Here is a 23638-nt window from a genome sequence, read left to right on the forward strand (position 1 = left end):
TTTGAATCTTAACACCTCGATCAGTAACCTCTCCTAAGTTGTATTTCCTCTTAACCTTTCTCCTAATTTTCCTTGTACGAAGTCTTACAACACCAGGTTAAAGTCCAACAGGTTTGTTTTGATGTCACTAGCTTTCGGAGCGCTGCTCCTTCCTCAGCGCTCCGAAAGCTAGTGACATCGAAACAAACCTGTTGGACTTTAACCTGGTGTTGTAAGACTTCGTACTGTGCTCACCCCAGTCCAACGCCGGCATCTCCATATCATGGCTAATTTTCCTTGTCGTTGAACCCATATCTTCATGTAACAACCTGCCACGTCGCTTACCATTAATGTTTCCACTTCCCGTTTTATTCCTTTTAGTATTCCTGGTCCTATTCACTGAGCTCCCCTCAGTCACTGTACCTTGTACTGTCGCCCTTTTTGATTTTTGACTATGGCTTCTCTGCCTTACATTTTCCCCCTTACTGCCTTTTGTTTCTGTCCCTGTTTTACTACCTTCCAACTTCCTGCATCGGTTCCCATCCCCCTGCCATATTAGTTTAAACTCTTAGAATAAAATTCCCCAAGTTTCATCACAGAACATTGGAAACAAAATTTGACGCCAAACTACCTCAGGTAACGTCAGAGCAGATGACTAAATCATGGCTAAGGAAGGAGGTTTCAAGGAGCAACTTAAAGATAGCGAGGTAGAGAGGCAAAATGGTTCAGTCACTTGCCTATATAGAACACTAAATTGAGGCATCTCTGGGTGATGGCCTAATGATCGTTTTCTTGGACAAAGGTGAGGTAGTATTGGTCCAGTAAGGGGCATTGTGTTGAAACTAATGTACTTTTCAACTGATTAGAAGGGATTTCATTTGACACTCAGTCCATGGAATCACTTCGCAGAGAGCACTTGATGCTGTCATTGGAAAGCGAGGGGGAAAAGTGTTTAGCAAATAGTTTTAAAAATGCCCACTCAATTACCCTAATTGTTGTTCATGCCTGTGTAAAGTTTCTCTTGCATGCTAATTGAGAGATTGTATGTGCGGTGGTAACTTACCAGAAATCTAACAATAACTAAGAAAGGAAGCTAAAATACTTTTGTTGTTTGAAACACTTAGCTGAGATAATGCCTTTCTGGATGATGATACTGCGTATTTTTAAAGAACACTTGTACAAAACAAAAATGATTTATCTAGGAGTAATAAATATTTTTAGCATTATTGCAATATCAGAGCCAAAACTGATGCTGAAATCATTCATAAACATCATTTGAACTCCTTCGGTTACAAAATAATGCCTGCTGCACAGAAATAAATGTACATTTTGTTGGTGCCATTTTACGGATTCCTAGGTTTGTTGAAACATTTTACATCTGAGTGACGGTCACGAAAGACCATTCTGAAGCAAAGATCCGCTAACGTTTTAAATAAAAAATGGATAAATATTTGAAATAGAAGTTAATGGGGAGAGAGGGCAAGGCAGTGTGATTCGTTTTGGATTGCTCTACCAAGAAGCTGAAAGAGGCACAATGTCTCCTATGCTGACTTTTCAATGATTTCTTTGTGCTTTTGAAGAAGCTGACCTGACTTGCGTTACCTGTTAACATTGCTTCAGCTTCCTCTGAAACACCATCAATGCACACAGACATTGGGAGTGCAATTCCAAGAGTCCATTGAAGAACAGTCCTATACTGTCACATTAAAAATAGATCAGTGACAACTGATTTTGCCATTGACCTGTCCATTGCTAAACCTGAACAAAAGAGTTGCTCTGGACTGGTGATAATGCTCTTTTCAAGCTGCTCGGTTATGTCTTAGTTGAGATGTTTAGTCACAGGTATTGAAGAATGGCTGGAGGAAAGAATGACGTTTGCATAGTACCTTCCCAATTGGAAACACAAGTCAGAATTCTCCCTGTACTTACTGTATTGTGAGTTGGGTATAATGAATACCTTAACAGCTGCTATTACTTCATCAACATGTCTATTAGTAGAAGTTATAGAATCCTCTTGTCCACCTCTATGGAGATTAATGGATAGTGAAAAGGCTATAAAGAGTTCAAATGACCTTAAAATTCACAAAAGCATTCTTTATCAGGAATCTTAACACCAAGGTATGGTTGGAGGCTAAAAATAAATCATCATTTTTGTCCCCGCAACTTCGTATTAGATTGGTCAGCACTTTGTGTTCCTCTTGCCATTTGTCTGTATATCACAAATGAAGACAGTTTTCAAGACTTTTTCTTATAATGCTTTGATTCTCATGTCAGGGAATAAATTTACCTATCCCTTCAAAGAAGCAGGTGTGTGTTTGTCTGGGTTAACAGTCGTTGTGGCATTTATTAGTCTGTTGTAAGCTTCAAGGGTTGCTGAGCAGTGCAGTATGATGTTAGCAGAGCAATATTAAAGGCAACTGTTACTGCAGGTTTGCAGTTTTTGAGAAAATAATACCCATTGCTATAATTTTCATATTATCGCACATTATCGAATCGATTATGCTCTTCGTGCCTGAGAAGACATAGGAATACAGGAGTTACAAGCAGAAGTAGGCAATTCAACTATTTGAGCCTGCTCCGCCATTCAATCAGATAATGACTGATCTCTTCCTGGTCTCAACTCCACCTTCCTACCTGTTCCCCATATCCCTTCAACCTGTTTTTAAAATCAGAAATATATCTATCTCCTTCTTGAAACCATTTAATGATTCAGATCCCACCGCACTATGAGGCAGCGAGTTCCACAACTTCACCACCCTCTGTGAGAAGTAGTTCCTCCTCAATTCAGTTCTAAATCTACCCCCTCTCAACCTATATCTGTGACCTCTCATTCTAGATTGCCCCGCAAGGGGAAACGTTTAGTCTACGTTTACTTTATCAATCCCTTTTAGTATTTTATATACCTCAATCAGATCCCCGCTCATCCTTCTAAGCTCCAGCGAGTATAAACCCAAACTGTTTAATCTCTCCTCATCGGTCAACCCTTTCATCCCCAGACATTATCACCTCTTTGCTGGTTCTAACAGCTTACTCTCTCAGTCAACCACATAGCTACACTGTTACTAACAATGAGCATTGGGGAAAAAACCCTTGGGCAATTGTCTCATTTAGCGGGTCATGTTTTGTTCGATGTGGGAAACCCGTCTAATGACTGGAAAATTTTATTTGGTGTGTGAGAAAGACCTTAATGTGCCCTTATTTTGGCTCAATTGGCTACCCATCCAAATGAGGACAGGTCGATGTTCCATCCTTTGACCTTGCCTTCTCAAAGTTGGCCCAGGGGTACGATGGTGCCAGAAAATGTGTCTGCCTGCCCCAGTCGGCTTCCAAAATCCTGCCCTTTGTTACACTAGATTTGGAAGGCTTAAAACGGCCAAAATGTTCAAAGAACCACATGAAATGCTGATGTTTTGGAAGGTTTGATGTTGATATTGGGGGGGATAAGCCAAATCAATACCGTCTGTAAGCTTCTTACCGTCTTGCTTGACTGACTCATTTCAGTACACCCAATATCTGATTTTATACAGTTTGTCAATTTGGTACTTAGCTACATTTATGATCACCAATTTTGACAGTTGACAGTAAGTTTCCAGTGTTCAGTCACAATTCCAATCATGAGTGTCACATGTATCCAATAAACAGCTACATTCACATAGGTCACATAATTGGCCCCCTGTCATAACAAAAGTCAGGTATGTAATTATCCAGACATCCTGCCTCTGCACTTGCTGATCAGCTTGTACAAGAGAGCTCAATCTTTGCCACAATTATAGTAATCCACACACATAGTTTTGTTACACTAAGTTAACTGACTCCTATCGTTTACCTTCAATGCGTGACTACATTCATTATCTGTCACCATAAATGATATCTCCGACCAGTCACATAATAGGATTTTGAATCTGTTCTAGAAGCTATTTTGGAGGCCATAAAACAACAGTAAATGCCAGTTCGTTTGTCAATAGGATTCTGTGAACAACATTCAGTATTCATCCATTATTTGGAGACATTTCTCATGTGAGTGACAGTTCTATGAATCGGTGGTTTAGTGTCTTCCAGAGGGTAAATAATACAGGGCTGAGATTGGTGATGTTTAACGCAAGTTTAAAAGATCTAGCTAGGCCTGATGGCCAGGACTAAGAAAATTGATGTTTAGTCAGTACAACAGGGTTTTACAGATTAATGATCTGTCATTGAACTTTGTTCGACAGGAGATCATAATGGTAATTGGGACGCAGAATAGATTGCATCCCATACATGTTTTATCCATTGAAGTTACCTTTTATTTAGCTCTAATCAACTTGAATTGAAGAAAAGTCTGAGGTCTGCGCAGTGCTAATTTGTAAAATTTACTACAATAACTTTCATGACTCATGACCTGTATCCAATGTCATGGTTGTTAGAGTGACCTTTGATCCTTACCGATGGGAGAATGCCTGTGATCTAAGAACTCCCAGGTGCTGGCGTCTGCAGGGCCCAGAAGCCTCATGCCGACCAATATCCTGGGAGGGAGGTTTGCTAGTACTCTTCGGGAGGGTTTAAACTAATTTGGCAGGGGAATGGGAACCGGATTTGTAGTCCAGCAACTAAGGTAGCCGATATTCAGGACGCCAAAGCATGTAATGAGGCAGTGGGGAAGGGAACACTGACAAAGGAGAGTATTTGCAGGCACGGAGATGGGTTGAAGTGTGTATACTTCAACGCAAGAAGCATCAGGAATAAGGTGGGTGAACTTAAGGTATGGATCGGTACTTGGGACTACGATGTGGTGGCCATCACGGAAACTTGGATAGAAGAGGGGCAGAAATGGTTGTTGGAGGTCCCTGGTTATAGATGTTTCAATAAGATTAGGGAGGGTGGTAAAAGAGGTGGGGGGGTGGCATTATTAATTAGAGATAGTATAACAGCTGCAGAAAGGCAGTTCGAGGAGTATCACCCTATTGAGGTAGTATGGGTTGAAGTCAGAAATAGGAAAGGAGCAGTCACCTTGTTAGGAGTTTTCTATAGGCCCCCCAATAGTAGCAGAGATGTGGAGGAACAGATTGGGAAACAGATTTTGGAAAGGTGCAGAAGTCATAGGGTAGTAGTCATGGGCGACTTTAACTTCCCAAATATTGAGTGGAAACTCTTTAGATCAAATAGTTTGGATGGGGTGGTGTTTGTGCAGTGTGTCCAGGAAGCTTTTCTAACACAGTATGTAGATTGTCCGACCAGAGGAGGGGCAATATTGGATTTAGTACTGGGTAATGAACCAGGGCAAGTGATAGATTTGTTAGTGGGGGAGCATTTTGGAGATAGTGACCACAATTCTGTGACTTTCACTTTAGTAATGGAGAGGGATAGGTACGTGCAACAGGGCAAGGTTTACAATTGGGGGAAGGGTAAATACGATGTTGTCAGAAAAGAATTGAAGTGCATAAGTTGGGAACATAGGCTGGCAGGGAAGGACACAAGTGAAATGTGGAACTTGTTCAAGGAACAGGTGCTACGTGTCCTTGATATGTATGTCCCTGTCAGGCAGGGAAGAGATGGTCGAGTGAGGGAACCATGGTTGACAAGAGAGGTTGAATGTCTTGTTAAGAGAAAAAAGGTGACTTATGTAAGGCTGAGGAAACAAGGTTCAGACAGGGCATTGGAGGGATACAAGATAGCCAGGAGGGAACTGAAGAAAGGGATTAGGAGAGCTAAGAGAGTGCATGAACAATCTTTGGCGGGTAGGATCAAGGAAAACCCCAAGGCCTTTTACACATATGTGAGAAATATGAGAATGACTAGAGCGAGGGTAGGTCCGATCAAGGACAGTAGCGGGAGATTGTGTATTGAGTCTGAAGAGATAGGAGAGGTCTTGAATGAGCACTTTTCTTCTGTATTTACAAATGAGAGGGGCGATATTGTTGGAGAGGACAGTGTGAAACAGATTGGTAAGCTCGAGGAAATACTTGTTAGGAAGGAAGATGTGTTGGGCATTTTGAAAAACTTGAGGATAGACAAGTCCCCCGGGCCTGACGGGATATATCCAAGGATTCTATGGGAAGCAAGAGATGAAATTGCAGAGCCGTTGGCAATTATCTTTTCGTCCTCACTGTCAACATGGGTGGTACCAGGGGATTGGAGAGTGGCGAATGTCGCGCCCCTGTTCAAAAAAGGAACTAGGGATAACCCTGGGAATTACAGGCCAGTTAGTCTTACTTCGGTGGTAGGCAAAGTAATGGAAAGGGTACTGAAGGATAGGATTTCTGAGCATCTGGAAAGACACTGCTTGATTAGGGATAGTCAGCACGGATTTGTGAGGGGTAGGTCTTGCCTTACAAATCTTATTGAATTCTTTGAGGAGGTGACCAAGCATGTGGATGAAGGTAAAGCAGTGGATGTAGTGTACATGGATTTTAGTAAGGCATTTGATAAAGTTCCCCATGGTAGGCTTCTGCACAAAGTAAGGAGGCATGGGATAGTGGGAAATTTGGCCAGTTGGATAACGAACTGGCTAACCGATAGAAGTCAGAGAGTGGTGGTGGATGGCAAATATTCAGCCTGGATCCCAGTTACCAGTGGTGTACCGCAGGGATCAGTTCTGGGTCCTCTGCTGTTTGTGATTTTCATTAATGACTTGGATGAGGGAGTTGAAGGGTGGGTCAGTAAATTTGCAGACGATACAAAGATTGGTGGAGTTGTGGATAGTAAGGAGGGCTGTTGTCGGCTGCAAAGAGACATAGATAGGATGCAGAGCTGGGCTGAGAAGTGGCAGATGGAGTTTAACCCTGAAAAGTGTGAGGTTGTCCATTTTGGAAGGACAAATATGAATGCGGAATACAGGGTTAACGGTAGAGTTCTTGGCATTGTGGAGGAGCAGAGAGACCTTTGGGTCTATGTTCATACATCTTTGAAAGTTGCCACTCAAGTGGATAGAGCTGTGAAGAAGGCCTATGGTGTGCTAGCGTTCATTAACAGAGGGATTGAATTTAAGAGCCGTGAGGTGATGATGCAGCTGTACAAAACTTTGGTAAGGCCACATTTGGAGTACTGTGTACAGTTCTGGTCGCCTCATTTTAGGAAGGATGTGGAAGCTCTGGAAAAGTTGCAAAGAAGATTTACCAGGATGTTGCCTGGAATGGAGAGTAGGTCTTACGAGGAAAGGTTGAGGGTGCTAGGCCTTTTCTCATTAGAGCAGAGAAGGATGAGGGGCGACTTGATAGAGGTTTATAAGATGATCAGGGGAATAGATAGAGTAGACAGTCAGAGACTTTTTCCCCAGGTGGAACACACCATTACAAGGGGACATAAATTTAAGGTGAAAGGTGGAAGATATAGGAGGGATATCAGAGGTAGGTTCTTTACCCAGAGAGTAGTGGGGGCATGGAATGCACTGCCTGTGGAAGTAGTTGAGTCGGAAACATTAGGGACCTTCAAGCAGCTGTTGGATAGGTACATGGATTACGGGAAAATGATATAGTGTAGATTTATTTGTTCTTAAGGGCAGCACGGTAGCATTGTGGATAGCACAATTGCTTCACAGATCCATGGTCCCAGGTTCGATTCCGGCTTGGGTCATTGTCTGTGCGGAGTCTGCACGTCCTCCCCGTGTCTGCGTGGGTTTCCTCCGGGTGCTCCGGTTTCCTCCCACAGTCCAAAGATGTACGGGTTAGGTGAATTGGCCAATGATAAATTGCCCTTAATGTCCAAATTGCCCTTGGTGTTGGGTGGAGGTGTTGAGTTTGGGTAGGGTGCTCTTTCCAAGAGCTGGTGCAGACTCAAAGGGCCGAATGGCCTCCTTCTGCACTGTAAATTCAATGATAATCTATGATTAATCTAGGACAAAGGTTCGGCACAACATCGTGGGCCGAAGGGCCTGTTCTGTGCTGTATTTTCTATGTTCTATGTTCTATGGTGCCACCAATGTTGGTAGTCAGTCAGGCCTGACTTATAAGCAAGCCCCATTTGCAGCGGTCTCTGATGAGCGTTGCCTTTTATTTATTTCGCAGCCGCCTTTAATTTCGTGAAGCCACCAGACTGTTCTCAACAGCCACTGTCAACAGGGGCCCACTCTTCTCAAAGATCCTAAAAGTACAAAGAAGCTTTTGATGTGCAACAAATGCTGAAACATGAATACAACCAAGTTTATGTTTTGTAATTATTTTGATAGGGTTAGCATTAAAAATGGAGGCAAGTGATTTGTGACATTGGATAGATATTACTTATTTGTAAGGCCTGAAGGAACTTGATGTTCTTCAGCCTGAGACTTACTTAACTGAGGACTCTGTTCTCCTCTACACTAACATTTCTACTGTCTCTGGACGAAGATCACCAGTGAGAACTCTACCCTAGAGAGACTTGAAGTTATGTCTGTACACATATTGACTGCCAGACCACAGATTTGTTCGGAAGCTTTCCAAGTCTGTGAGTTAGTCCCAAACTGCACAACATATTTACCCAGTTTTTTGGGGGGCTGTGGGGAATAGGACATCCTAACTGCAAAATGCCTATATACTCTTTTTTTTTGGGTGGAGATACTGGCACTGCAGCACTTTGTGCTCATAACATTTTAATTGAACTTAAACAACACTGCCAGCATTTTTTTTTGGGTTGGCCATCGTGCAGCTGGGAAACAATTGGGCCATTGTACGCTTCAATTTCACTGCATTTTCCTAAATGTAACTCTACAGGCCCATCAGGTCTTGTTGAGTTAATAATGAGACATTTCTTTGGAGATGTATTTTCTTGGATAGTGTGGCATTGCATCAATAGCCATCTTGGGGTGATACAGTGGTTAGCACTGTTGCTTCACAGTGCCAGGGAACCAGGTTCAATTCCGGCCTTGGACAACTCTGTGGGTTTCCTCTGGGTGCTCCGGTTTATTAATAATAATAATAATAATAATAATTGCTTATTGTCACAAGTAGGCTTCAATGATGTTACTGTGAAAAGCCCCTAGTCGCCACATTCTGGCGCCTGTTCGGAGAGGCTGGTACGGGAATTGAACCTGTGCCGCTGCCTTGTTCTGCATTACAAGCCAGCTGTTTAGCCCATTGGCCATTGGCCACCAGTGAGACTTTCCAGTACCTCATGTGCAACTCGCAACACCTCCTTTCTATACCCCACCGGCAATACTACTTGATGAACTTCTGCCCACTTTTCATCCGCCTGCATATGTACAGGTCTCCATTTTCGCATCAAAACATCATTTTTATGGTAATAACACTCTGGTACACTCTCAGATTCCTCTTCCGTATATACTTTCTGATATATCCGTTTTATTTCTATTTCTGTTGTAACTCCGCCAATTTTCCTGAACTAAAAATAACCGCCTCATCCTCCACCTGTTCTTGTTCGTTTTCAACCATCTGATCAAAAATCGTTTCTGATAATTGCACTTCAACTTCATCTTCACTCTTTGATTTCTCCTCTTGTCTTAACCTGTGACTTTGCGACCTTGTTACTACACAATCTGGAAAAATCCCAGGATATTCGTCCTTCAACACTTCAGTTGACTGATTTTCCAATGTTTTATCAACCACAGGAGGCATCACTCCCACCTGCGATCCAGCTATATCATTACCCAAGATAAATTGTATTCCTGGACAAGATAGTTTATCTATTACTCCTACTACCACTTCACACTCTTCAGTGGACTTTCCAACCTTACCTTATATAATGGAACGCTACTCCTCTCACCCTGAATTCCACATATCACCACCTTTTCTGGCAACATTCTTCCCAACTGCATAATTCCTCATATCTTACCATTAAAGATTGACTAGCCCCTGTATCTCTTAAAATTGTGACTTCTTTTCCTGCTCCTTCTGATACACACGAGTAAACTTTACCCACACAAGTAAATTCTTTAAACACATCTGGCACCTTCTCAACAATTACTTCTTGAACAGGCTGTACAATCATTTGCACCTCCTTTGCTTCCCTTGGGCTTTCCTTTACCACTCTAACAAACCCCACTGTGTTATCCTGTTTTACCACATCAGTCTTCCCAGTGCTTTTCTTCAACCACCAACACTGTGAGTTTACATGGCCTAGTATATTACAGTGAAAACATTTGAAACTTTTCATTTCTTTTCCACCTTCCTGGATTTCTTTTTTAATCTGAGGTACACTCTCTTTATTGTCTCCCATCAGATCACCTTTACCTTTACCACTTGAGTATTTCTCATGTCCCCAGTTTCTATCCCTCACCGGCTGAAACTGATGTCGGAAACCAATCTTTGATTTATGAACTAATTCATAATCATCTGCCATTTCTGCTGCTAATCTCGCAGTTTTAACCCTCTGTTCTTCCACATGAGTTCTCACTACATCAGGAATTGAATTTTTAAACTCCTCCAAAAGTATAATTTCTCTGAGAGCTTGATACGTTTGGTCTATTTTCAAAGCCCTTATCCACCTATCAAAATTACTCTGTTTGAGCCTTTCAAACTCCTTGTATGTTTGACCAAATTCTTTCCTTAAATTTCTAAACCTCTGTCTGTAAGCTTCAGGCACTAGCTCCTATTCACTTAAGATGGATTTCTTCACCTCCTCATACGTTCCAGATACCTCCTCCGGTAGTGATGCAAACACTTCACTAGCTCTACCTACCAGCTTTGTTTGAATCAGTAACACCCACATGTCCTGTGGCCATTTCATTTGTTTAGCTACCTTCTCAAATGATATGAAAGAGGCTTCCACTTCCTTCTCGTCAAACCTTGGCAATGCTTGGACATATTTAAATAGATTCCCACCAAGCCTTTGACTATGACGCTCTTTCTCACTATCCTCATCACTATCATCCAACTGTACGTTTCCCTTTACGTCTGCCAATTTTAGCTGATTGTCATGTTTCATGGCCATTTTCTGAAGTTCAAACTCCCTTGCTTTATCTTTTTCCCTGATCTATATCTCCCTTTCTTTTTCTTTTTGTTCTGCTAGGGCTATTCTTTCTTTTCTCCTTTCTTCTCTCTCCTTTTCTTTTTCCTCTCTCTCTCTTTCTCTTTCTTTTTCCTCTCTCTCTCTTTCTCTTTCTTTTTCCTCTCTCTCACTCTCGTATTCAAGCCACTTTAATTCTTTCTCATGTTCCATTTGTTGAATTTGCAACTACATTTTTTGCCATTTCCAATGAGTCAAACTCTATCTCAGGCAACTTTAAACGCTTAACCACCGCCATAATTACCTCATCTTTTCGCATTTTGTCAGGTAATGTAAACTGCAATGTTCTTGCCAAATCTAACAGTCTGCTTTTCGTTCCTGTCCGTAAAGTACTACGTGTGACATTCTCCACCCCCAAAAACCTCTGAGCCTCTGAAAGAGCCATTGTTCACAACACTCTCCCCACTTAAACTAAAATACCACACCGGAAAAGCAACAATCCTTCACTGTCTTTAAGTTCACAAAAGCCAATCAAATAGATAGACTTTTATCCCCCTCGAGCCAATTGTTATGGGCGAGGCCTTTTCAGAACCCCAAAATGTATCATGGAGTTCAACCTACCTCTCCCTTTAATGGATTTGTTGCTTTTCCTAGCACACGGCTTGTCCCCTAGGTGTGGGATTACAATTATGGACACGTGGGTTTTTAAACACAAAACAATGTTTATTCCATGAACTCAACATCTTAAATAAACATTGGATCTCTTAACACCCCTTACTTCAAAGATAACTCAGAAAATATTGCAACAGTAAATACTTCCTTAAAATGTTCCTTCAAACTTCCAAGAGACTTAACACCTTTAAACAATATCACATCAGGTTAAAGGTTTTACTATTATGAGTTTACATCACCCAAATGATCCAGAGATAGTCTTTCATGGCAGAGATCCAGCTCACTGCAAACACAGACACTCCTCAAGCTCTTTTCTCCAAACTGCAGCTCTCTGGAAACACACAGACACATACAAGCTGCTTTTCCAAACTGCAGCACTCTGGAAACACCCAGACACACACAAGCTCTTTTTCAATCTGCAAAACTAAACTGTAAAATGGCTGATCTAAAGCCCAGCTCCACCCACTCTCTGACATCACTGTTTTCTTAAAGGTACATTGCTTAAACATCCATGTCTTAAAGGTAATCTCACATGACAGCAGGCAGTGATTAGTGGGTACCGCAGGGATCTGTGCCAGGACCCCAATTGTTCACATTATATATTAATGATTTGGACCAGGAACTAAATGTATTATCTCCATATTTGCAGATGATACAAAGCTGGTTGGGAGGGTGAGCTGTGAGGAGGATGCAGAGATGCTTCAGTGGGATTTGGATAGGCTGACTGAAAATGAATGAAAATCGCTTGTTGTCACAAGTAGGCTTCAAATGAAGTTACTGTGAAAAGCCCCTAGTCGCCACAGTCCGGCACCTGTTCGGGGAGGCTGGTACTGAGTGGGCTCATGCATGGCAGTATAATGTGGATAAAGGTGAGGTTGTCCACTTCGGTAGCAAAAATAGGAAACAGATTATTATTTGAATGGATGTAAATTGATAGAGTTGGATACTCAGTGACACTTTGATGGCCTCGTGCATCAGTCGCTGAAGGTAAGCGCGCAGTTACAGCAGGCAGTAAAGAATACAAATGGTATGTTGGCCTTCATAGCGAGAGGATTTGAGCATACGAATAGAGATGTTTTACTGCAATTGTAAAAGGCATTGGTGAGGCCACACTTGGAGCATTGTGTGCAGTTTTGGTGTCCTTATCTGAGGAAGGATGTTCTTGCTATGGAGGGAGTGCAGCGAAGGTTTACCAAGCTGGGATGGTGGGACTGTCATACGAGGAGAGACTAAATCGGTTAGGATTATATTCATTGGCGTATAGAAGAGTGAGAGGGGATCTCATAGAAATTTACAAAATTCTAATAGATTTAGACAGGGTAGATTCAGAAAGAATGTCCCTGATATTGGGCGAGTCCAGAACTAGGGGTCATAGTTTGAGGATTAGGGGTAAACCTTTTAGGACCGAGTTGAGGAGAAATTTCTTCACCCAGAGAGTGGTGAATCTGTGGAAGTCAGTACCACAGAAAGTAGTTGAGGTAATTTCAAGACGGAATTAGATATAGGTCTTGGGGCTAAAGGGATCAAGGGATACGGGGGGACGGTGGGATCAGGGTATTGAACTTAATGATCAGCCATGATCATAATGAATGGCAGAGCAGCTCGAAGGGCTGAATGACCTCCTCCTCCCTCTATTTTCAATGTTTCCATGTTTAACTACAGTCTGCTGAATCACGCCCAAAGTGTTTCAGCTGCTTTCTGAGAAATTCATGGGCCTATATGCAGTGGGGTGGGAATGGGCAATGAATGAAAGCAAGTTGCACACATTGCTCAGGGATTTATGTGTTGATTTGGGAGTGACCTAGCTTCTTAAACTATTGGGATGAGTACATGTAATGACTAACTGGGTGGTCAGGGTGAGGGGATGGGGGTGGGAAGGTGTTGATTACAATGGATCAAAATCAAGATGTGGCCCTCTTGAAAGGAAGTAAACCCAGTGAGAATGGGAAATGCCGACATACCCTCACCTGAAGGCTGAGCCAGACTGCACAAACTTTACGGCGCAATATATCGGCCACAGACAGTAAAATGGGTGCCCGGGTGCAGAAAGGAGGTGGTCCTCCAAAGTGATGTTGACTCAACTCTAAAGAGTTGTGACCCTATCCTCCACAGCTCGACCTCCGAGTGTCTCTCTGTAACTTTTTCCTTTTCAAAAATAAATTTAGAGTACCCAATTATTTTTTCCCCAATTAAGGGGCAATTTAGCGTGGCCAATCCACCTAACCTGCACATCTTTTGGGTTGTGGGGGTGGAACCCACGCAGTCATGGGGAGAATGTGCAAACTCCACACGGACAGTGACCCAGGGTTGGGATTCGAACCCAGGTCCTCAGCGCCGCAGTCCCAGTGCTAATCACTGCGCCACATGCCGCCCTTCTTTTTTTGAAGGATGCTCCTAAAAACCCAGGCCTTTAACCCACCTGTCCTAACGTCATATTATGCAGCTCAGTGCTGAATGTTGTTTGATAATGCTGCCGTGTAGCACTTTGCAGCATTATATTAATGCCACTGTAGAATGCAAGTTGCTATGCGAAGATTGCAGATGAATGATGTTAACGGCATTGTGATTCACAGTTTTTGGAAAGGACACTTTTTGGTGGGTGTCCTTGCATCCTTCAGCACAAGTTTTCTCAGTAAAACAGTAAAGAGGGTGACACTTACTGGCAGTACCCTATATCGGAATATCATGGCATGGAGGTAGTATCCTTGTTCGAAAGCTATCCAACTTTCTGGTCATTAATTTTAGTGAACCAAAAATCAACATGGCTGTGTTACAGCAATGGGTATCCCCACTCCTGACCTCCTGACCTTCAGGTACTTTGCGATGATGAACACCAGTGTACAATCAGAAAAAATAATAATCGCGAAAATTAATAATCGCTTATTGTCACAAGTAGGCTTCAATGAAGTTACCGTGAAAAGCCCCTAGTCGCCACATTCCGGCGCCTGTTCAGGGAGGCTGGTACGGGAATTGAACCCGCGCTGCTGGCATTGTTCTGCATTACAAGCCAGCTGTTTAGCCCGCTGTGCTAAACCATGAAGCCTCTGGTGTTCACATACATTTAGTAAGCATTTCTGAATTAGTAACTGAAATCTCCCTGTTTTGGGATGAACATGGACAAAAATGGTTGAGAGGGAATTCAGAATAAAACAGATGTAATGCAGGTACTGTTCAAATATGCACAAGCATTGGAATGTAGGCAGAGAGAGACCAATCTGATCTCTGTGCATCCTGAGGTTATTATTGTTAATTAGCCTTGTCTCTCCTCATGCTACCAATGTACTCAGATCACTTCTGGGGTAGGAAGATTCAGAGGCAAATACTACTTATCCATCCAAATATAAAACATTGAATTCATACTTCCAGTGTTAATGTCAATCTTGTACTGATTAAGCTCTGGAGTATCAACCTAAGCTAAATATCAGTTGCTAACCTTAACTGCTCATTTCCATTGGTTAAAATCTGGTTGGAATTCGTATTGAATCATGCAAAACTTGAAGTTTGGAAGTTATATTTCCCATCGAGGCCTCAAGGAGAGCACTGAGTCCCATAAAAGATTTAATCAGAACTCATCTTGAAGGAGAATAATAGATCTGTTTACAATTCTTGTGAATGTTTTGTTATTCAGAAAAAAATAAGAATATTTGTGTAGCACCATCGATCACGCACGAGGCGAGACGTAGAGAACTTCAATCGAGGCTTTATTGAGCAGACTTGTTCAGACTTGTTCCCCAGCAGCTCAGTCACAGAATGCAGCTGCGGGGAGTAAACTGGGTTCTTATACCCCGCCTATCTGGGTGGAGCCCAGTAGGCGGCAGATCCAATCGGGACCAGCATCTGTCCTCCAATAGCTCCTCGGCATTCATGGTGTGCCGTATTACCCCTAATACATACCACCACATTCTCCCCTTGTTAAAAAGGAACCCAGCGGGGTGGTGGGTGGTATGGTGGTCGGGGTTTACAGGGTCGGTACCTTAACCATTGAACTATATACAACCATGCCGCTTTTACTGGGCCACTGAATTATTCACATTTTACCCAATTAGCAGCGTTAACTATTTACAACAATGCCGCTTTACTGGGACACTGAATTATATACATCTTAAGTCGACTCGATGAGTCGAGATGGTGCTCTGGTCGCCCTCTCCAATCGTCGCAGCCCGGGTGGTGGTGGTGGTGGTGCTGGCTCGGGTCCGGTCGACTCTGGGAGCATCATGCTGTCCCTCTCTGTTTCCTTACTCCTGGACGGGCCTGGGAAGAGAACCGATCCCCCCAAAAAGGGGGTGGCTGTGGGGTGCACCAGCGGGAGTAAGGGGGTGGTGATTGGTGTTAGGGGGGTGTGGGGAGCTCTGGCGGGCGCCAGGTCCCGCAGAGAGTCCGTGTCCTGTCGGCCGTCTGGGAACGCCACTTAGGCGTACTGCGGGTTGGCGTGGAGTAGATGTACCTTTTCCACCAGTGGGTCTGATTTGTGCGCCCGCACATGTTTCCGGAGCAGGATGGGTCCCGGGGCTGCCAGCCAGGTCGGAAGTGACGTTCCAGAAGCGGACTTCCTAGGGAAGACAAGGAGGCGCTTGTGTGGCGTTTGGTTTGTGGTGGTGCACAGCAGGGACCGGATAGAATGAAGGGCATCCGGGAGGACTTCCTGCTAGCGGGAAGTTGGGAGATTCCTCGACCGTAGGGCCAGTAGGACGGTCTTCCAGACCGTTCCATTCTCCCTCTCTACCTGCCCGTTCCCCCGGGGGTTGTAGCTGGTCGTCCTGCTCGAGGCTATGCCCTTGCTGAGCAGGAATTGACGCAGCTCGTCACTCATGAAGGAGGACCCCCTGTCGCTATGGATGTAGGCGGGGAAACCAAACAGGGTAAAGATGGTGCAGAGGGCTTTAATGACCGTGGCCGCGGTCATGTCGGGGCAGGGGATGGTGAAGGGGAAACGGGAGGGGAGGGGGCCTTTGAAATCCAGACTGAGGCGTTCAAAGGGACGGGAAGCCTTTATCAGGTGCGCTCTATCTGGCCTGAAAAAATGCGGTTTGCATTCTGCGCAGATTTGGCAGTTCCTGGTGACTGTTCGGACCTCCTCGACCGAGTACGGGAGGTTGCGGGCCTTTATAAAGTGGTAGAAGCGAGTGACCCCCGGGTGGCAGAGGTCCTCGTGGAGGGCTTAGAGGCGGTCCACTTGTGCGTTGGCACATGTGCCACGAGATAGGGCATCGGACGGCTCATTCAGCTTTCCGGGACGGTACAAGATCTCACAGTTGTAGGTGGAGAGTTTGATCCTCCACCACAGGATCTTGTCGTTCTTTATCTTGCCCCGCTGTGCATTATCGAACATGAAGGCTACCGACTGTTGGTCAGTGAGGAGAGTGAATCTCCTACCGGCCAGGTAATGCCTCCAATGTCGCACAGCTTCCACTATGGCTTGGGCCTCCTTTTCTACTGAGGAATGGCGGATTTCTGAAGCGTGGAGGGTCCGGGAGAAAAAGGCCACGGGTCTGCCCGCTTGGTTGAGAGTGGCCGCCAGAGCTACGTCGGATGCATCGCTCTCGACTTGGAAGGGGAGGGACTTGTCGATGGCGCGCATCGTGGCCTTTGCGATATCCGCTTTGATGCGGCTGAAGGCCTGGCGGGCCTCTGTCGACAGCTGCTGGGGAACAAGTCTGCTCATTAAATTGTAGCACCATCGATCACATACGAGGCGAGACATAGAGAACTTCAATCGAGGCTTTATTGAGCAGACTTGTTCCCCAGCAGCTCAGTCACAGAATGCAGCTGCGGGGAGTAAACCGGGTTCTTATACCCCGCCTATCTGGGTGGAGCCCAGTAGGCGGCAGAGCCAATCGGGACCCAGCATCTGTCCTCCAATAGCTCCTCGGCATTCATGGTGTACCGTATTACACCTAATACATACCACCACAATTTGACAGCATCATACTTCAGACCAAATGTTTCATTGAACTTATCCGTCACACCTGATTAACATATGGCTGGCAACAGCTTCGAATTTGCACATGTGAATTTGGCCAAGGGCACCTGCTGAATGGTAACATGCATTTTACCTTGTTCCTAGATCCAGGTGACATTGCAGAGCGATATCTTGTCCAGTGGATGCCGGAGTCCTGCACGCACAATGAGACCAAAATTTCCAGAAAAGCTATCTCCCATGTAAGTTCCACACAAATAACTTTCTTACTCATCTTCATTGAACTTCTATCGTATTAATTTCAAACACAAGAGTTGGACTTTCTTTATTTTTTCCTCCCTTCCCTCAATTCTCTCTCTTTCACTCCTAAAGACATTGACTCTTGTTGTTATGTGGCTCGCCAGGTGCCGAGACTCATAGAATCCTTACAGTGCAGAAAGAGGCCATTCGGCCCATCGGGTCTGTGCCAACCCTTCAAAAGACCACCCTACTGAGGCCCAATCCCCCACCCTATTCCTGAAACTCCACCCTGAGGGGCAATTTCATACGGCCATCTTTGGGGAGTGGGGAGGAAACCGGAACATCCGGAGGAAACCCACGCGGATATAGGGGAGAATGTACCAACTCCACACAGTCACCCGACGTCAGAATCGAACCCAGGTCCCTGGATCTGTGAGGCAGCAGTGCTAACCACACTGCCACTGTGCCCACCCTCAAGGAAGCTCAGGAAATCCTCAGGAAAGCTTTTCCATAAGGTCATTTGTTGTGCATGAGGTTGGACAGAAAACAAATTTAAGTTTAGGAGGCGGCACGTGCAGCCCACTTCTGTCTTCATCCCGCTAACCAACCAAATGCACTTCCAGCAGGAATGACTGGAGAGTAATCAGGAATGAGAGCCCCAGTGGATTTTGTTTTACTCAGCCCAGCCAGAGGCACAGATCGATTGTGTTGGCTGTGTTGACACGTCCACTGAAACCTGTGCCTGGTGTGTATTGCTCAGCACCCCATCAGGTCACTGAGCGACCAATGTATTCTGAGCCTACCATGTATGCTGAATGTTTCCTGCTGCTTTTAGAGCATTTACTGTTCAGAAATATTAATCATTCTGCAGCAGCCCAGCAGTGCTGCTTTCCCATTCAAGGTGCTGTAGGTGCCAGTCTCTCCCTGACACTGATTGGCTTGAATTGTGATGTTTTGTTGGCCGTCATGGTATAAAGGTGAAGGGGCAGAATAGAACACAACAGAAGTGTGACAGTTCCTATGAAGCAGAAATCTTTTTCCTCAACTAATACTGTGCATAAGCAAATACAAAAAAGGGAACTTTTGATTTAAGGAATGCCCGATGAGAATAATTACAAATGGGACACATTAAATGGGTCTTCTGATGCTACGCCGTATTTGTTTGTAGTTATAAATATAAAAGAATAAAACAATATTTCTATATCTTTACAGATTTATCTAATCATTTAAAAAACATCATTAAAGTATTCATATGCTTCATGATTTAATTACAGTCCATCCCGAAGAATAACGACAAGAGCACTCCAGTAAATAGAATATCATTTTATCTTCTGCACAGGAAAATTACGTCATTCTCCCAGGATTATTATTCTCTTGCAAATATAAAGTTACAGTCCAAGCAATAATGGCCAAGGGTCATGGAAAAGCAGAGGCTGTGATCTTCACAACTCCACCATGCTCATCTTCTCGAGGCAAAGGTCACAAGCGCAACAGCTGCCCTGGCGAGGGGAGTAAGTACTACTCCAAGACTGAATTATATGCTTCCAGTGAGCTTCCTGTTTTATTTACGCCTGTGTTTCTGAAACAGAAGAAAAGTATGACAGGTACAAATATAGGCCAACCCAGTAGTTGACGTGGTGTGAAATTTGACTGTCCATCAAAATTGTCATGGATTTGAACTCTTGTCACTCCTCAGTATTTTTCATTTGGGAAAGTGAATGTAGATTAGACTGATAAGATTCTCGAATAATGGGGCCATTCCTAATTTGGGTAAGTGAATCCCAGATTCCTGAACTCTCAAGCTTTCCATCATCACAGGTTTAGTGAGACGTTTTGATCCCTTCTTGTGCTTTATATCTAATAGTTTGATGAAGTACCTTGGGGGTGAAACACATGTGGATCCAAGCAGATTGGCACGCCGTTTCTCAAGCTGCTGATTTTCTTTTCGACAGTCTTCAAAGTAGCATTGCTTCTGCAATTTATATTTTACGGCAGAAAAATGGTAGACGCCAAGCAAAATCTAGTCGGTGTATGCAATAGTGTCAAATGATTAAAAGTATATGAGGGATCTAACTTAAGGAAAAAAGACACGTGTCATAAAGTCCATCACATTTGGCAAAGTTTTCATGGATGGAGTCTCTTGATCATGGGTTTAAGCCCTGCTTCAGAGACTTGTGCTGACAGTTTAGTGTCATGCTGCGCTGTTGGAGGCACTGCCTTTCAGATATTGCATTTCAACTGGGTCTCATTTGGCCAATATTTATTAGTTAACTCACACCACCACAAAGTTTTTTTACCATTACGTACCTCATCATGGGACCTTGGTATGCAAAGGTTGGATGCTACATTTCCCTGTACAACAACAGTAACCACACTTCAAAAACATTTCATTTGCTTTGCAGCACTTGGAGATATCCTGAGGATGTGAAAGGCTTTTTTTGAATGTTGTTCGTTCTGTAACATCCTCTAGCACAAGTTAAGGAGAGACTAGAAATATCATCCACCTCTTAATCAAAGCACATGCAATATGAACATCATATAAAACCTGACATTGGTGCTCAATTGTATTTTTAAAATACATTTAGAGTACCCAATTATGTTTTCCCAATTAAGGGGCAATTTAGCGTAGCCAATCCACCTAGCCTGCACAGCTTTGCGTTGTGGGGGTGAAACCCACGCAGGCACGGCAAGAATGTGCAAACACCACACGGACAGTGACCCAGGACCGGGATCAAACCCGGGTCCTCCGTGACGTAGACAGCAGAGCTAACCACTGCGCCATTGTGCCACCCTTAACATTGGTACCCAATTGTGGCATCAATGACAATGATGTGGAGATGCCGGCGTTGGACTGGGGTGAGCACAGTAAGAAGTCTTACAACACCAGGTTAAAGTCCAACAGGTTTGTTTCGATGTCACTAGCTTTCGGAGCGCTGCTCCTTCCTCAGGTGAATGAAGAGGTATGTTCCAGAAACATATGTATAGACAGATTCAAAGATGCCAGACAATGCTTGGAATGCGAGCATTAGCAGGTGATTAAATCTTTACAGATCCAGAGATGGGGTAACCCATCTGACAATGTCAGTTTTACATAGCTTGCTCTGTGCAGAGAGCAACGAATCAGAAATAAACTCGAATATTTGTGCAGTAGAACAAATACTGTAGAAAATGCGGGCTCCAGAACAATAATGATGGTAGGTCATATATATCAGTCCACCCCAACTGCATTAAACCTGTTGGCTAAGGGCCAAAGGGTTTGCCTTTGCCAAGTTCTGCATAAGTAGTCTTTATGTAACGTTATCAGAACTGGAGGATTCATGTCCCGCATATACATTGTGCACAATGGATTGTATAGGCCTGGTTCAGCCCACTTTGATGTTTTGTATCTTATATATATTCCTAAGGTTGAGGGAGAGAATTGGCTTCAATACTGCCCATTAATTGGTGCAACAAATTTACTTATAACCCCAAAATAATATCCTTGACATGTGCACACTCTGATGTGTCGATTCATGCCAGGCACCATGTTGGTGCCGACGTTGGTCCTTGTGCTGTGAGCACCTGCAGGATGTATGCAAAATAGGCAGACCACTAATTTGACACCTACTCAAAGGAGCTTAATGCTCCAACCAATGCCCTCGCTTCATCTTGTATAGGTGAATGCATGTTCAGTGACTGGAAAGACCCCTCCCTCCGACAGTATTAAGGGATCATCAGCAATCGCTTGCTAGTTTCAGGTCAAACTCCTCAGGCTGTTTCCATGACTCTGGGGATGTTTGGAGATTTCTGAAGTTATATTAAGTTGCAAAAGTCTACACGGAGTAGTGATAGGCGCTGAAGAACTTTGTTCAGCTCCCAGTCCTGAGCATGCTTAGCAATACTCCTCGGAATATTGCTCGACTTGGAGAATGAGCAGAGATGACACAGAGCAGACCAAGCTGCTGGAATAGGGAGGACGGAGATTGGGGGTGGAGTGGGGGGGGGGGGGGGGGGGGGGGCTGTTCTCAGCAGGAGGCAATATCCACCCGATTATTCAAGGGTCAGTCCTCCTACCAGAAGGTTATGGCTGCACTTCAGTGAGGATGCCCTCATTAAAATCTGTCTACAAGTACAAACAAAACTTCAACCTCAGATCAGGGAATGGAGCACATAGTCAGTGTCTGTGAAGGTGACTGTCGCAAAAAACGTATCGGCATCTGATTCCAACCAGACTGGATCTACAGACATTTGGCAAATCTTGCATGTTTGCCATCCGTTTTTAGGTAAGGGAAGGTCACCAAAGCTCTCTACTTAACATTTTATTTTCTCCAGCCAGTCATAAGCAGGTGGAAAAGGAATGCAGTTTTTTGGGATTTCTTGTTTCCCCATTGTTTCGGGTACCATTGACTGCAGGTGCATCACTTTGCAGATGCCACATGCCGACTGTAGCGTGTACTGCATCAGAACTCCTGTGCACCCTCGCTCTCTGGCTACTGACACCTGCCCTATTCTTGTCCCCAGCATGGCTGGAGTCCAGTGCCCGGTATCACGTATAGATACATCTCTAATTTACCCTCAAAACTATGTGTAGTATCGACTTGTGAGCTGGTGGCTGAGAGTGTGAAACCAGCCTATATCTTCATCATCACCCTCTCCTTGTAGGGTTGCATCCCTGTTATCTGAAAGGAAAAAGGAAGAATATTTGAAGCGTGGGAAAGGGGGCATCTTAGGGTTGCATACCGACACTTCTGCAGCTTGTAAATCAGAGAGAGTGGGTTGATGGATAATGGAGAAAGAGGATCAGGTATGAAGATACTGTCACCTTCAATGGTTTCAGTCTCACTCCTGCGGCCATCCCAAAATAGCCAACACCATCTCCTTCGTCAAGGTTAGGATATGCAGCCATGCTTGTCCGCATCTTTTGGCTCCTGTTGTTCTCTGTCATACGTTACCTTGTCCTGCAAGAGTGAAGGAAATGTTTTGCTGAGTATTGGGCAACCCGCTTGCCTGATATGACTATTGTGGTTGACAGTGAGTACAAACTGTGAGATGTGGAATTGAGGCTTGCAGTAGTACTAAGTAAATGAAAGTTAGTTGAAGCATTGAATGTTCAGTATGAGTCCTGATTAATGGAGTTTGTTGGTAGATGAGTGATGGGGGTATGGTGATTTGAGCAGTGGCTGAGGCCAATTGGTAGATTATGGCATTTGAAGATATTTCACTGACTTTGAGCACTTGTGTGAGATCATTGAACTTCTTCCAGCACGACATTGAGGTCCTGGTTGGCCTGGCACTAACCCCCACCTCTAACAACTCCCCAACCTTTTGACTATATATCTGGATGGCCTCCTTCCCCTGTCTTCCCACCCCAACTGGCGGATACAGAATATCTCTTTTCCTTCTCACCTCCTCCATCGAGACCTTCAGACTGAAAAGCTTTTGAAGCCCATTCCTCATTCTTTCCAAGATCATGTTCTCTTCAACTGTGACCCCCAGCACCAGCTTCAGCCACAATGCACCTCTTCTTTAAGAGACGCAGGCCAGCTTTCAGCAATGTAGACTAGCTTTAAGTGATGGTCCACTCACAATGTTGGCAACCTTCCAATGCATCCAGCCAATGAACAGCAATGTTAGCATTGGCTGGACACACAAACTCAAACGAGCACAAAGGTAGCATTTTTCTTGCGTTGCAATCAATAGCAGGGGCATTGCAATCCCCACACTCGTTCTTGGTCACTAATTTAGCCTCCAAAATAATGTGGCTCAACCGAACATAATAGAAGAACATAAGAACTAGGAGTAGACCATCTGGTCCCTTGAGCCTGCTCTGCCATTCTATAAGATCATGGCTGATATTTTTGTGGACTCAGCTCCACTTACCCACCCGCTCACCATAACTCTTAATCCCTTTACTGTTCAAAAATCTATCTATCTTTGCCTTAAAAACATTCAACGAGATAGCCTCAACTGCTGCTCTGGGCAGGAAATTCCACAGATTCC

The 23638-nt window shown here is 44.1% G+C and overlaps 1 protein-coding gene across 1 annotated transcript in view; it reads left to right on the top strand.

Moving 5' to 3' along the window:
- The window catches only part of LOC140391988 (anosmin-1), a 286799-nt gene that overhangs the window by 250927 nt on the left and 12234 nt on the right, over window positions 1-23638 (top strand). The window contains exons 10-11 of the mRNA XM_072477109.1: window positions 17567-17661; window positions 18999-19170. Of these exons, the coding sequence (XP_072333210.1) occupies window positions 17567-17661; window positions 18999-19170 (267 nt within the window). The remainder of the gene's footprint in view (window positions 1-17566; window positions 17662-18998; window positions 19171-23638) is intronic.

The sequence above is a fragment of the Scyliorhinus torazame genome, chromosome 15 (assembly GCF_047496885.1).
Source record: "Scyliorhinus torazame isolate Kashiwa2021f chromosome 15, sScyTor2.1, whole genome shotgun sequence".
NCBI classification, from domain to species: Eukaryota; Metazoa; Chordata; class Chondrichthyes; order Carcharhiniformes; family Scyliorhinidae; genus Scyliorhinus; species Scyliorhinus torazame.